A 15,185-nucleotide genomic window follows, 5' to 3' on the forward strand; every position below is an offset into this window, starting at 1 on the left:
GCATGAGGAGAAAGCACACAGGATACACAAGGAGAAAACCAAAAGGTAGACAAATCAAGACCTAGAGCTCTGGAAAAATATGGACTACCAGGAAGCAACAGCAGTATTAGTCATCCATAATCCACAATTTGTTTTGCAGCCATATTCTGAGTATTGAGTTACCATCAACATGTCACTCACTTTGAAAGTACCAACTAAAGAACCTACAACAGAGTGTTGTCTGTATCATAAATAACCGATTCTTCATGAGCCCTAGCCATCCAGTGATAAGTGAACTGTGCTCAGGCAGGCCAGATTAACCAGGCGGTGTCCAGGCATGCTGATCCTTAGCTCGAGAGGTAAGGATGGTGCCACATTGACAGCTGAGCTTAAATATATACACATACCTAGTGGTGACTCAGTTTTCAGAAAAACAAATTTTTCCGTAATGAATAAGTTTCACTTTCAACTTCAACTTCTCTCCGTATCCAGGTAATCTCCTACTTGAGTACCTGGTAGGCAGCACAGGTGTGAATATTATTTCTATGAATGATAACTTTCATGTCACCTGAGAATATTTACCTAGTGTTTTCCTTCATGGTCATTTAGCAAAATCCTCAAAGTATCTGATTCCTGAAAAATGCTCCTGGACTGGGCAGAATTTAAATATGGGGACTTTGCTCTATTTGTAGATCAAGGAGTTCCCTTTCTCCAACAATCAATTATACACGACTGACTCTATCCCAGGATTTCCGATGGGTCCTGCAAGCACCACTTAGTTTCTATTGTAAAAAACAACAAGAAAATAACACCTTGAATAACTGAAGACCACAGCTCTAATCTCTACTATCTTCCTCACTGAGTTGACAGGGCACAGCCAAAGGGTAGAGAAGGAATGAGTGCTCATGCACCATCCAAATACATCTGGGATGTTCATGAAAGATTGGGCAACAAGGAAGAGTTCCCACTTACCCACTTTGCTTTGCCCAAGTATCCCTTTCCATCATTCTTGTGAGTGAATGAGGAAACTTTGACCTTAAAAGCCAGAAAAGTTGAGATAAAATAAGCAAGGTCCTTGGCAGGATCTCCATTGGCATCCTTTTATTATCATCACCTGAAGCCCCAACTAGCATCATTCCAAGCAGTGCACAGGAGAGCCTACTTTGAGGATAAGACTGTTTTGTTTCTACTTGGCCAGTCATGTGATCATCTCCAATCACAGTATGCCTTTCTCCTCAAACCAACCTGACATTCTCCCAGGTGGGAATCTCCAACCCTGCACCACTGAGCTTTCTCATACCGGAGGGCAGACCAAGGTGAGAAGACCAGGGCCGGCACTCTGGATGCTTTGCCGCAAATGGTCCTTGACCAAGTAAGGCAGAGGGGTGTTGCCTGATCCAGTGTGGCCAGAGGATACTGCACCCTTAGACCCTGAACCAAATTCACCAGCATGGCTCTCGCTGTCCTGGAGATTTTTGCAGACATGTAAGGTTTAAGCAGACTTGGGGTGCTTTACGGATCCTAGGGTTGGAATATGTCCTTCTTTGACATAATCTTTGACAATTTCACTAATTAAGGAGAAAAGAAAAAAATTTTCAGGACGTGGGGCCTTTCTGGGCACAGTATCCAAAGCTTCTGCTAAAAAGGCCACATAGGCTTTAATTACTCCTTTGGATGCAGAAGAGGGAACAATCCTACTTGAAATGTTCCACTGTACTGCTAAGTACCCCCATTCAATAATTAAATATGGATTCCCTTCTTCGGGACAAATCTGAGACAAGTGCACAGCTCCACTGTGGTCCATGAAGCCATAGACCTGGTGACTGACTGTTTACCTAAAGCTGGGGAGAGATCTTGTTACTGGAGGCAGGCACTGAAGGTGGAAGAAAAGAGAAAGGGAGGGATGCCAGCTAAGGGGCAATTATCACTCCCTCCACCCCACACCCCCTCTCAAGAAGCTTGCAGCTTGTGAGTTTTCTCAATCACAGAAAGGACATTCTCAAGACAAATAATCTCCCTTAGTGGCTGGAAAGAGACTATCCTAACATCTTGATGAGCCAAGGAAAACTAAAAAAGCCTACTGTGTTTTACTTAAATTAGAGAACGTGCAAACTGTGTCCTGGATCACTCCAGATTTTTTTTTTTAGTTTTAGTTTTTTCTTTTTTCTATTTTTTAGGAAGATTAGCCCTGAGCTAACATCTGCTGCCAATCCTCCACTTTTTGTTGAGGAAGACTGGCCTTGAGCTAACATCTGCGCTCATCTTCCGCTATTTTATAACATGTGGGATGTCTGCCACAGCATGGCTTGATGAGCAGTGTGTAGGTCTGCGCCTGGGATCTGAACTGATGAACCCTGGGCAGCCAAAGCAGAGTGCATGAACTTAACCACTACGCCACTGGGCCAGCCCCTCACTCCAGATTTTTATAGATTTTGATGGAAAGATTCCTTGGGGTTGAAACTTTACAGAGAAAGCACCCCTGGAAGAGAATGGCCTGCATCATTTTGAAAAAATTTCATTATTTCATGGAACAAGGTCTAGTCTGCAGTGTGCTAGCATTACCTAAAAGATGTCCCAGCCTATGCTTGTCACCTTTTGTCAGCAAGAGATCATTAAGATAAAGGATTTTTTAAAAAAATTTCTATGGGCTCAAAATTTTCCTTCCTGAACAGTCTCAAAGTGAACTGAGAGATTAAAAATAGTCCACAATTTATTATTACTATTCTTAATTAAGACATTATAGTCACATAATATTCCCGGAGTTGCACTTCTGGAGCATCTTTCACCCAAGAATTTCAATGTTCTTTCCAAAGTTAACATTTTTCTGCTGGATAAAAATGAAAGGGAAATGTCCAAACCAGGAAGGGGGCATTAAATCAGTACCCTCTAAAAAGTCTTTTCCAAGCCTAACTTTCTATCATATCCAGCTCTGTGATCTTGGACAAGTCACTTTCCCTTTCTGAATCTCAGCTTCATAATTTGTAAAAATGGGAGATCAGATTCCTTCCAGCTTTAACGTCCTAATTTTGCTGGAAAATGTGTGGCACAGCCAATATTCCATTCTTCTTTGAAGGCGGCCTTTGCTATTTAATGACAGTAGATCTTGGCATCTGCATATTTGACATCTGCAGCTTTCTCTTCCCAGAGACCCCAAAGGTCCATGGGCTGCAATAATCTGCTATTTTGCAGAGATGTGTCATGAGCCTGGGTTACAGGAGCCAGTCACGAGTTTAGTGACTGACATTACCATGCTGGCAGCACCCATATCTCTGTGAGGTTTTGTTAACATCTGCAGCAGGCTCAAAGGCCATAATTCTCATCGTGTCCTGTAAGTGGTAGTCACAAAGCATAGGATTCTCCTAGAGCATGAAGATGTCAATAGCATCCCTCTCGAACGTCAAAAGAGTTTATCGTAACGTGGGTTTAAAGTAATCATGTACCTACCCCCACCCACTTCATCTACTTCACTACTACATCCTTACCAAAGGTTACTTAAAAAACTTTAGTGGCATCACAGACACAGCAAAGAGCTTTCAAACCTCTTTTATTGAACTTATCTCAGCCATACCACTTCTCCCATGTGTTTTGATTTGTCTGCATATGTTGTATTCTTTCCTCTGGAGAATAAGATCCTTGAGAGCTAAAATGACAGCTTGTCTCACTCATTTCTTTATCTCCAGTACCTAGTAACGTACCTAGTAGGTAGCAGGTACTTAATAAATGTTTGTTGAATGACTGACCATCTTCTATGAGCAGGCACTGTGTTAAAGGTGCATTTGCTTCATATTTGTATGTAGTACTTATCACATCCCTGCAGGATAGATATCATTATTCCTATCATTCTAAGAAAACATCTGGGACTCAGGAGAAGTGACTTTGTTCAAAGTTACACAGCTGGTGAGTGATGGATTCACATCTGTCTGTCAGACTCCGAAGTTCATGCTTTTCTATACTACCTTGGTGCTAAGCACACCTTTGAAGAAGTCAAGCGTAAATCCAAAAGAGCGAATTCAAGGACCCAATATTATTGATAGAGCATAGGCCTGGCTTCAACCTGATTTGATTTACAGGAATACGGTGAGAGCAGAATTTACAACACACCAGGCTTGGTAGGTAAATGAAGCTACTCAGAGAGAAGGATTAGAAAGCAGAACTGTTCTAGGCATCACACAAGGTTTCGATTTCAGTTTCCAGATTAGTATGGTAATTAGCAGGGTCTTAGGGTAAGAGCTGGGTTCTAGCTAAGTTGGAGTTGAAATTTGGAACTGGAAAGCCAGCATTCATGATTCACTTAAGCAAGTCATTTGAAAAGCCACTTTCCTTCCCAGGTCTCATGGTTTGTCAAGAGCTTGAGAGCCTTTCAACTCTAGGTTGGGACCAGGTCCTGAAGTTGGACCTGATCCTGGGACCAGGAGCTTATTCAAAATGCAGAATCTCAAGCCCGACTCTAGACCTTCTGAATCATAATTTGTATTTTATCAAAATCCCTGGATGGTTTATAGCACACTAAAATTCGAGACACACTACTCTAGAAGACAGCCTAAAGTCATTTCTCTCTCCAATATTTTATGAGTTTAGGCTAGAAGTCTTCATGGTAAGCAAAAAACGTGCTGGTTATTAATAAATTAATAAAACCTTATTAATTAGGGTCCCATAGAAATTCCAGTAACCTGGTCACCTCAACCATGTCTTCGGAAGAATATTGTTAATTCTTCGATAGTCCTATTAATGGCCTCATTTACTAAGCACATACCATGTACAAAGAACATTGTGCACAACATCTTGAATCATCATAATAGCCCTGCAAGAGAGATATTATTATCCCCATTTTACCAATGAGGAAGTAATCTCTTAAGTCAATAAAATTTCCCCAAACTACATGGTTAAATCAGTAGTCGAGCCAGAATCCTAACCCAGAGTACTTAGAGCCCTGCTACATCATACTGCTTCCAGGGGTGAAATCACAATTAAAATAGCAAGTGTAGGGCTGGGATGCGAGGAGAGACTAGCAGGTTTTGGACTCATTCTTCTCCGATGAAGAAGAACAAAAGGGTAGTCTAAAGTCCACTGAAATCTAAAAAATAATGCAAAAGAATAGATGGAAATATATACGTGTTCAGCAAACCCTAGAATACCTGGACCAGAATCTCAAACTTGTGGAAGTTGATATACGTTTAGAACCAATATCACCCACAAGTGATAATTCAGGAGGCTCATTTACACCAAGATAATATACAAGTTGAAAATGCAAATGGGTTTGAGAAAGGTTTAGTCAAATTCAGAGATCCTAGGTGCACAACTGATTATTAATGGGACGAAGAAATTGGGACGAAAGCCTCTAATTTCTCAAAGACTACCCTTCAGTGCCTCTGAGAGACAGGTACTGAATCAGAGGAACCATGAGTCTGTCAAATTAATGTTATGTCATAGCACATTAAAATTTGAGAAATGCTACTCTAGCAGATATCCTAAGGTCATTTCTGGCTCCAACATTTTATGAGTTTAGGCTAGAAATCTTCATGGTAAGCAAAAACTAGCATGCCATTTAATGCCTGACAATAACCAACACGAGAACAAACATACGTGAAATTTCACAGAGTTTGTCTTCCCAGTAAGGGCCTGTCCTTCATTGATATGTACAGATACTCTCCCCAGAGCACATATAAATGGATAGTATTCTCTGGAAGGCACAGGTTTTTACTTATGCTAACAAATGGTTATCCTTCCCAGAAAAATGACTAAACAGCTCCAATAAATCAATTTGTCAATGGCTATTACACTTCAGGAGACAATATCCTCTGTTCCATCTTTGGCTAGTGCAAATATGACCTACATTGAGGGCCTATGTCTATCATTCAGAAAATCCTAGAGCTTGGAGGAACTGCAAAAAGATCCAACCTTGCCTCTAGGCAAGGAAAATATTGTTATTCCCACTTTACCAATGAGGCAGTTTAGTTCTTGAGCTAAGACTAAATGACTTGCCCAAAGTCACATTATTAGGAAGGGATTGAGGAAGGACAAGAGCAGAGTCCCGTGTATGACTCACTAAGCTCTGTTGTCAACAGAACCCAACCCCTTTTGAGCTCTGTCCATGGCTAATCTTGGAAGAAGCACTTGTCACAACTCTCCCTCAGTTCTATGGACCCCCTTTTCCATGAGTTCCTTCCTTCACTCTTCTAGAAGTTGTATGTTTTCATTTCCCACTGCAAGTGTTTTGAGCATGTTCCTGGGAGTAGTTTGACACCCCACCCCCATTCCTATACACCCCTGTTGCTCTCCACACCTTCTCCTGCTACTGCTTATTGCTTGTGGACATGAGCAGGAATTCAGAGACAAGGCTCCCCTTTCTCATTCCCATCCTTCTTGGCCACCCTGGACAGTCTGCCCTCTCATAAGCTGCAAATCCTAGGGAAAGTCCTTCTGCTTTCTTCTCCAAAGCTATCCATCTGAGAAAAGGACAGAACATCCAGTACAAGAAGACTCAATGGGGAGAGTCCCTAGAATGATAAAGGTAATAGAAAGGCAATACCCACAGTGTCTAAAGGACTAAATGAGGCAGCGACCTGAGAAGTATTTCAGGAAAATTCTGGACTGTGAAAAGAGATGACCATACAGAAGATGTATTTCCTCCCACAATTCCTAAGAGGCTTCTCCTTCCCTGCTTAGCCAGATTTTGGAGATTAGACCTGTGACTAAAGAGAGGTGGCTGCTGCTCTGGGAGCTCTGCTTCTCCAAGATACTTCCAGTACCCAAGCCATAGTCACATATCTCACCTTAACTGGGCAAGCCTTGAACCATAAAATAGCCTATGGGCATTTAAAGAGAGTGCCAAGTTTCAATCAATTTTTCAATTTCCAAATTGAAAAAGAGGTGCCTGAAATCTGGTTATACAATACAACTGCAATATGGTACTGGGAACAAAAGCCAATGCCACCTGCTTTCTCGAGGATGTCCTGATTGGGTTATCACTCTCTCAGAATGGAAAGGATTGGCTTCAAAGCTCATATAAGCCCAGGGCATGAGGAGAGGAGGGAGGAGTGACTCAAGCAGTCTCCAAGCTCTTGCTTAGTCACAAGAATTCTCCAAAATCTCATATCAAAACTTCTGTCACCCTGTACCTCCACCAGCCATCATTTTGAGTCTCAGTGGACAAAATGTTCTAGGTCCTGAGATCCTGCCACAGGATTCCTTGCCCAGAAACAATTTAAAGTGAGAAAATTGAAGGAGAGTTTGGAAGCAGAATCTGCCAGTAGTGTCTGCTGATCCTGCATACCTGTGATGGAACCAAAGTTTAACATTAACACAAACATAAGGAAAAGTTTTAAAGAGTGGTACCGAAGGATAGAAGGGATGGAGGGGATAGACTGTGGAAAGGTTACTTACACAGTTTCATCATTCTTGAACTCCAAGTCCCCATATGTGTCTTCAAAATCCTCACCACCACCCTTGGCTGTCCCTTCTACTGTCCTAAAGGGGACGATGACTGTGCCCCGGGCACCTGATGTCCGCAGAACCTTGACCTCCATGACACCAATGCTCTCACTGACATGAATAGTGTCACATTCAAAAGTGAAGATGCCTGCATGGTCATCATCCAAGATAGTGACTGTGGCCACACAAGGGGACACCAGGACAGCCCGAGGCAAGGGAAGACTATTGAGTACTGCTGGAGGCATCCCCTCCTCAGGCTGCTCCTCCTCTATGCGGACATTGCTCAACCTCACAAAGAAGTGTTCATCCTCTTCAAAAATGTCATCATCAATGATGCCCACAGAGAACTCCTTCTGGGTCTCTCCTGGCTTCAGAACCACAGTGCCCTCCGTGAACTCATAGTCAGCCCCAGCATTGGCAGAACCATCCTCTGTTTTGTAGTCCACATACATGGTCTTGGACGTGTCCCCCCCTTTCCTCACCACTGTCAGGAGTACAGCCCCACAGTTCTCCAGGCACTGATAAGAGCACGGATCAAAGAAGACCTTGGAAACAAAGTCCTCAGGCTCATCGGTGTGCACCTCGCTCATGCTGGAGGCCTTTTTGGCTTGTTCTGCTGCATGTTTCTTGAGGATGTTGCCTGCGCCAGTCATCATACGGGTGGCTTGGATCCGGTAGAAGGCACGGCTCTTCTGTTGATGGGAAAGAGCATAGTAATTGGCCATCTCTACCAGCTGATCTAAGTCCTTTTCTGGGTATTTTTGCTTCAGATCCTTTAGAATCCGGATCATCTCCCTGCGGGACTCATCCACCTCCTTCCCTTCCATGGGCACCAGGTTCCCATCCAGGAAATGGGAATTCATCATTTTACCATCCATCTCGATGCCCTTGGGGTGGTCACCCTCTGTCTCTATGATAATTCCTCGGTGTTTATCTGTGCGGTACTTTTTGTGCATGTATTTGTAGAAGAGCAGTCGCTTATCTGCCACCCAGGCCAGAAGGACACACACTGGAAAGAAGAAGAGAGTGAGGAGGCCTTCCCAAACCTGGACCACACCAGGAGAGAAGACTGCCAGGATCATATAGAGCCAGATGTAGGCAAAGATGCTCCAAGCAGCAGTGACAAAGAAGACTCGTAGGTGCTTGATCTTGCGAGTCTCTCCATCGGGGATCACATAGACGCAGATGCCAATGATGATGAACATGTTGAAGGCTGCACTACCTACAATGGTGGAAGGTCCCAGATCACCAGCAATGAACCCATGACCACACACCTCAATTAAAGAGAGGAGGATCTCAGGAGCAGAGGAACCCAGGGCCATAAGGGTCAGGTTGGAGACAGTTTCGTTCCAAACCCGAATCGTGGTTGTGCTGGTCTCTCCATTGGGTTTTTTGATAGTCACCTCTCTCTCTTGAGAAGTGATGACTTCAATAGATGCCATGAAGCGGTCAGCAATGATGGACACCCCAAGGAACATGTATATCAGGGCCACAAAGTAGACAATGACCCTGGCAATCTTGTCCCCAAGGGAAGGGTTCTCTGGGTACCAGATTGGTAGGATGACACCCTCTTTGCAGTCCGATGACCCTGAACAGGACTCATTGTTCTGCCCTGTGCTGGGCACATCCCCTGAGCCACCAGCCTCTGCCCGAAGACCATTCAAGAAGAGCACAAAAGTAATCAGCCCAAAATGGAGGAAGGCAGAGGTGAGAGGCTGTAACCTTAACCACGCCATGCACGAGACTTAGCCCCCGGCTTCCACTGCAGCACCAATGGTCCTCCTGACAGGCCAGAGACCTAGAAAAGACCAGAGAGGAAGGAAAAGGCATGAGGAAAACGGGGACAGCAAATGGCAGGTTCCCACCAATACAAACTGATGTTTCACCTCGAGTGACATATTATACTAACATATGGGGCGGTCTCTCACTTGGAAAAATAGATGTCAATGGGAGGCATGAATAGCTGTCCTCAGGACCATCTGGTGGAGACTGAGTTGAAACATAGCTTAAAATAGCTGGGAATATTGGTAATGGAAACATAAGTGATACCCTTCTAGTCCTGTCTCCTAATCCCACTATCTGTGAGAGTTCTCAAGAATCAACTTAACATAGGCCAAGTATGACATGAATCTTCATCACTACTTATACTGTTCCTAGGGTTTTCAGCCTTCTTTACCCCACTGTCATCATACTCAAGAATCTTGCATAACACAGGTTTGCAAGAGTGCATACTGAATTGAACTTTTATCATGGGCTAATCCCCCAAAATAGAACACCTTGCTTCGTGTGCAATTGAGCCCGCTTAGGAAAAATTCCTTCCCAAAATGCAACACTGAAGGCAAGCTGTAATTTTGAGATTGCTTGGGAAGTCATGAGAGTTGATTCTTTAGTGAATGCTACCTGCAGGGTGGCTAAACTGAGGCTCTGTAAGCTGTGCCCAAGACCCAGTCCATGGCAGCCCTTAGCGCTGCAGCAAAACATGCTTATGAAACAGTTTAGGCATCCAGTTACAGGAAGATGAAGATCGTCAGCTGCTCAAATTTCAAACCCAAACACTGAAAGGGCCAAGTGGTAGAAATCACTATTAATAACCATGCAAGTTGTTCTCAGAATTTTTTTTAAACTGTAGACAAGATTTGGGGGTGAAATGCAGCCTCATCTGCTAGCCTCAAACCACTAAAAGGTGAGCACAAATTCAGAAGAATAGGAAGAAACTCAACTGTAATTAACAGACTCATCTTTCTATTCATTGCCTCATTCAGATGAAATGAAAATGTAAATAACCAAGCAATAGCTGGGGAAAAAAAAGCTACTTGCCCATTTTTTCCACCTCTGCTACAACCATGTGAGGTGCTTTTAGTAACAGAGGAATGCTGATTTGCATCCGTACAAGCGTTACAGGATTTAAAGTCCTGGTCCTCCATATCTGTTCTTCCTTCTCCACTATTTCCCATCTCAGAAAACAGCACTCCATCTACACAGTTCCTCAAGTTAGAAAATGGGTGTTAGTCTGCCAGCCTTCCTCTCCCTCCTGTTCCTTATCTAAGCCAGCCCTAAATCCTATCAACTCTCCCTCCGTCTCTACCACCACCATCATAGCCCAAGCCACCACGACTCCACACCTGATGAATCTACTGCAGTAACCTCCTAACTAAACTTGCCCCTTCAACTCTTGCTGTTCTCTTTTCTATTTCCTCACAGAGACACAGTCATCTTTTTTTAAAAACCCAAACCTACGCTATCACTTCCCTAGTTGAAGCTCTTAATATAAAGATGAGAATGCTTACTATGACCTACAAAGCCTCGCCTTCATCCTCCTCTTCCCCCTTCATCTCCTACCACTCTCTCTCTTACTACATTTCAGCAACAATGGTCTTCATATCAGGTCCTGGATGACCCCAGGTCATTTTCCACCTCTGGAGCTTTGCACATGACATCATCCATGCATGCCTGAAATGCCTGTTTCTTCTTTGTATCCCCACTGTTAACAAGGCTTTAGATCTCAGCTTAAGTATCACTTTCTCAGAAAAACTTTCCCTCACCCCTAAAAATGGTCCACTCCCTTTGTTATGTTCTCTTAACAGACTCTTTACTTTTCCTTCATGGCATTTATAAAACTTTGAAATTACATGTGTATTTATAAGATTATATGATTAATGTCTAACCCACCCATTAAACTATGAATGACATACAGGCACAGACTATGTCTATTCTGTTTATCATGGCGTCCTAAGTAGTCAGTTAGTAGGTGCTCATTAAATGTATGTTTTTGGAATAAGGAAGCTTCCTCAGTGCTATGGACTGAACTGCGTGCCCCCAAAATTCTTATGTTGAAGCTGTTGAAGCTCGAAGCCCCAGTGTGACTGTATGGGGAGATAGGGCTCTTAGGAGGTAATTAAGGTTTAATGAAGTCATAAGGGTAGTGTCCTAATCTGATAGGATCGGTGGCCTCATAAGAAGAGGAAGAGAAAGAGAGATCTCTCTCCACCTGTGAGGACACAGCAGAAAAACAGCCATCTGCAAGCTAGGAAGAGAGCTCTCACTGGAAACCAAATTGGCCAGCACCTTGATCTTAGACATCCCAGCCTCCAGAACTGTGAGAAATAAATTTCTATTGTTTAAGCCACTCAGTCTCTGGTGTTTTGTTACGGCAGCCTGAGCAGACTAATACACTCAGACATCGGCCTTCTTTAAAGCCATATTATGATCTGAATTATAGACTTTTGTTTTGGGAAAAAAAATACATAGATCTCATAGACAAATCCTGATTAGATTTTTAGAGGCTATGTAGGACCTCTTTAAATTCCCAAGGCTTGTACTCAAAGAGAAATTCCCTTTGGGACACGTTATGCCCTGGTGTGTACTGTAATCATGAAGACCTTCCTCCCAAAGGGTTCTGTGGATTAACTTGGTTTCATATTCCCCAGAATGGCAGCCAAGTGCTGAGGTCCACACTCCTTTTTCATCCAACTGCTGGGGGTCATCACAGCAAGTGCTTGGGGCTTTGGCCTCCCTCGGAAGAGAAACGGTTACAGGGTTGACTGTGGAAGAGCAGGGTGGTGCAGATGTCCAGCATCTATACGCAAAGGCTGGAAAAGCTCTCATAGTCTGTGATGTACACAGTGACCCCATTCACAGGTTTGGCACTCACCCACCCTGGAGAAATGCAGACAGAGAAGGATCTTGGCATTTTGCCTTGACCTCTGAAAACTCGACACGTTGTGGATTCTGATAAGCCTCATGCAGGAGGAGACAGAATGTGGGCACAGCTGGAGCAGCTCTTTGATCAAGAGCCAACATGGTGACAAGAGGTGTCAGCTGTGTGGGCTAGCCAACCCCAAAGGGGTGAGCTATCCACAGGTTAGGGAAGAGAGCTGGCCTTGTGCAGTCAAAGAACATGGAATATTGCGGTAGCAGAGTTATCCTGATTAATGGGGGACAAGGACTCCTACTTATTTTACCCACCAGGAGAATCAAGGAGGATCATGGTCTTTGTTCTCCTCAGTCTCGCCAACACTTGTGGCAACATGTTTTTATGGGGAATCTGCTACCACATGGTCAGAATCAGAGGCCAGTTTAGAAAGACTGTTCCCTTAGAAAACAAATGAACTGAAGAAAAGATGAAAGAAAATAAGGCAAGAAGGTGGCTAGTAAAGGCCTGCACCAAGTTTTTGGAATTGAAGGTGGAGAATGAAGTGGGAAGTCCCAGTTGTTCTTTCCAGCCCTGCCAGGAAATGGTTTCTGCCTGAGATGTTAGAGACTGGGGACACCTCTGGTGACCAAGTAAGTGGTCATTTTTTGTGCCATTGCCCCAGTCCTAGACACCAACTGAGACAGAGTTCAACCTCCTGGGGATCCACTCCAGCTCCTTAGAGATCCAAATGATCTTACGTGATTCTAGAAGACTCTTAATCAGTCCTAAAGCATACTGAGGAACATGACTCAGCCCGAGACCCTCAGAACCACCCCAAATAATAAAGATATCAATAATAGTAATTAACAGTTATAAGTGCTTGCTGTGTGCATAATGTTAAGTACTTCCACATTTAATCTTCATAACAACCCCATGAGATTAGTACTATTTTTATCCCTATTTTACATTTTGGGAAACTGAGTCTTAGTTAAAGTCATTCACTCCAAGTATAAAGCAAGGAAGTAGCAGAGCCGGAATTCACAAAGAAGACAAAAAATTTATGGTTTTAACCACTCTGTTTTACTAAGACGTCCCACTTTGTGGTAGAACACCCATGCCCCTCAGTCAGCTTCCAGTCTCCTGTGGATTTAGAAGCAATATGACTGCCCCACACACCGTCACAGGAGAGACTAGCCATTTGGTAGAGTTGCCTAGTCCCCAGGCTTACTGAGGGAGTCCTGCCTGATGCAGTCTCCTCTCAAAGATGCTCCTTCCCATCAGTCCAGTTTGAAAAACATTAGCAAAAGCCTGTGAGTTGCCAGGCCTGGTGCTAGATGCTGGTGGGCAAAATGAAAAATAAAACACAGGGTTTGCCCTAGAAGTACAATCTAGCAGAGGTGAACAGCTGCACATATAGGAACTTTTACTATAATAAGTGAAGGTGAGGGCAGAAGGTTGTGGGAACACGAGGAAGGCAATGAGCCAGCTTGGGGATTCAGGAAGGCATTCTAAAGGAGGTGATCCCTGAAATGAGTCTTTAAGCATGAGTGAGCTTTAGTCAAAAAAAAAAAAAAAGAAAGAAAAGAAAGTGGGAAGGGCATTCAAGTCAAAGAGAACAGCCCCAGCAAAGACACGGAGACATGGAAAAGCCCTCAGTGTGCATGGGATTACAAGGAGATCAGTGTGAGGCAGGAGGGGCAGAAGACGAATGTCCAGAAGCCTGGACACATAGGGAGGACTCAATGCACAGCAAGTCTTACATGCCAGGCTGAGAAGACGGGATTTTATCCTAAGGGCAGTGAAAAGCCAATGATAGGATTTCAAACAGGAGAATGACACGGTCTGATTTGTATTTCAGAGAAACCAATTTGGCTAAAAGGTTTAGGACGGCTGTAAGACGGACAAGACGAGAGCAGGACGATCAGTTAGAAATCTACTAGAAACAGAAGAGCCACAGACAAAGAGGTGGGCCTAGGGTATATTCTGCATATGATGACCCTCTGTCCCATTCCTCTTCCTCAGCTGAACTGATGCCCTGGCTTAGCCCACAGCCTCTCATTTCTTTCCTGGATTATTTTCCTAACGCCCCCAGGGCCATCTGCAAGGTGTCTGTGTCCTCAGCAGTAGCTCCTGACATCTTTTAATATCACTGGCAAATTTAATTAAAGTTACTGTTCCTCTGCTCTTCCAGATCATTAATAAAACAGTGCCACCAGGCCAGACTGAGCAAATTCTCCCTCCTGCTACGCACTCTACTTTCTCCAATGGGAACACTGCTCCAGGCCTGTCACCAGGCTGAGTAGAGTCGTCCTGCTCTGCTTCTAAATCTGGGCCCCTGCACAGGCATCACAGCCAATTTACATTAAAGTTTCAGGTGCAGCCAGGCTGCACTGGATCCGACACGTCGCCCGAGTCCAAGAACACTGCACCGTCTCCTGTGCTTCCTCTGCCTGCAGGGGGTGAGAGCCAGGGCAGAGTCCTCTCTGTGGCAATGCTCCCCCAGAACACAGGAACTCAATTCCCCGCACTCTCAAGAGTAGGAAAGATGTGCCCTCCGCTGCTTAGGTAGTTTGATTGTCACAACTGGAACTGGATCCAAGGGGGAAAACATAACGATGCTATTTTCCATGCAGTATTATCTTTTTGAATCTTCATAGTAAAGGAGGTACTATTATCATTGTGCCCATTTTACAGATAAGCAAATTTCAGCTCATAAAGATCACATTTAGTAAAAAGAAAAATAAGCATTTGAGTTCTGGCAGCATGACTCCAGAGCACACGGTGTTAACCACTGTGCTTGGGGTGTACCCTGGGTTTGGGGACTCCTGAACAAGGGCCCAGGGAGGGCAAGGTAAGTGTTTCTGGATGTGTAGCCTTCACCACAAGCTTGGAGGCTCTGTGTACTCCAAGGCAGCCTGGATCAGGGCAAGAGCCCCAAATTTGAAAGCAAGAGGCAAGAACTTTCTTCCCAGCTGTACCTCAGTGAGCTGTGAGATTTTGAAGAGTCAGTTGAACCTTTCAGGGCACTAGCTTCCCCATCTAGAAAATTCACGTTGGGTTGGATGATCTCCATAGTCTATGAGAGACAAAGATGCCTTGATTACAGGCAGTTCTGTCTCTCGAAAGGCAAAGAAGCAAAGGG

The 15,185-nt window shown here is 44.0% G+C and overlaps 1 protein-coding gene across 7 annotated transcripts in view; it reads right to left on the reverse strand.

Annotated features, from left to right (window-relative positions):
• The window catches only part of SLC8A3 (solute carrier family 8 member A3), a 138,751-nt gene that overhangs the window by 110,833 nt on the left and 12,733 nt on the right, over window positions 1–15,185 (reverse strand). For all 7 annotated transcript variants that reach the window (XM_046647011.1, XM_046647016.1, XM_046647013.1 and 4 more), the window contains exon 2: window positions 7,363–9,208. In XM_046647011.1, the coding sequence (XP_046502967.1) occupies window positions 7,363–9,146 (1,784 nt within the window). In that variant the 5' untranslated portion in view covers window positions 9,147–9,208. The remainder of the gene's footprint in view (window positions 1–7,362; window positions 9,209–15,185) is intronic.

Source organism: Equus quagga, chromosome 20, assembly GCF_021613505.1.
Source record: "Equus quagga isolate Etosha38 chromosome 20, UCLA_HA_Equagga_1.0, whole genome shotgun sequence".
In the NCBI taxonomy this organism is placed as follows: domain Eukaryota; kingdom Metazoa; phylum Chordata; class Mammalia; order Perissodactyla; family Equidae; genus Equus; species Equus quagga.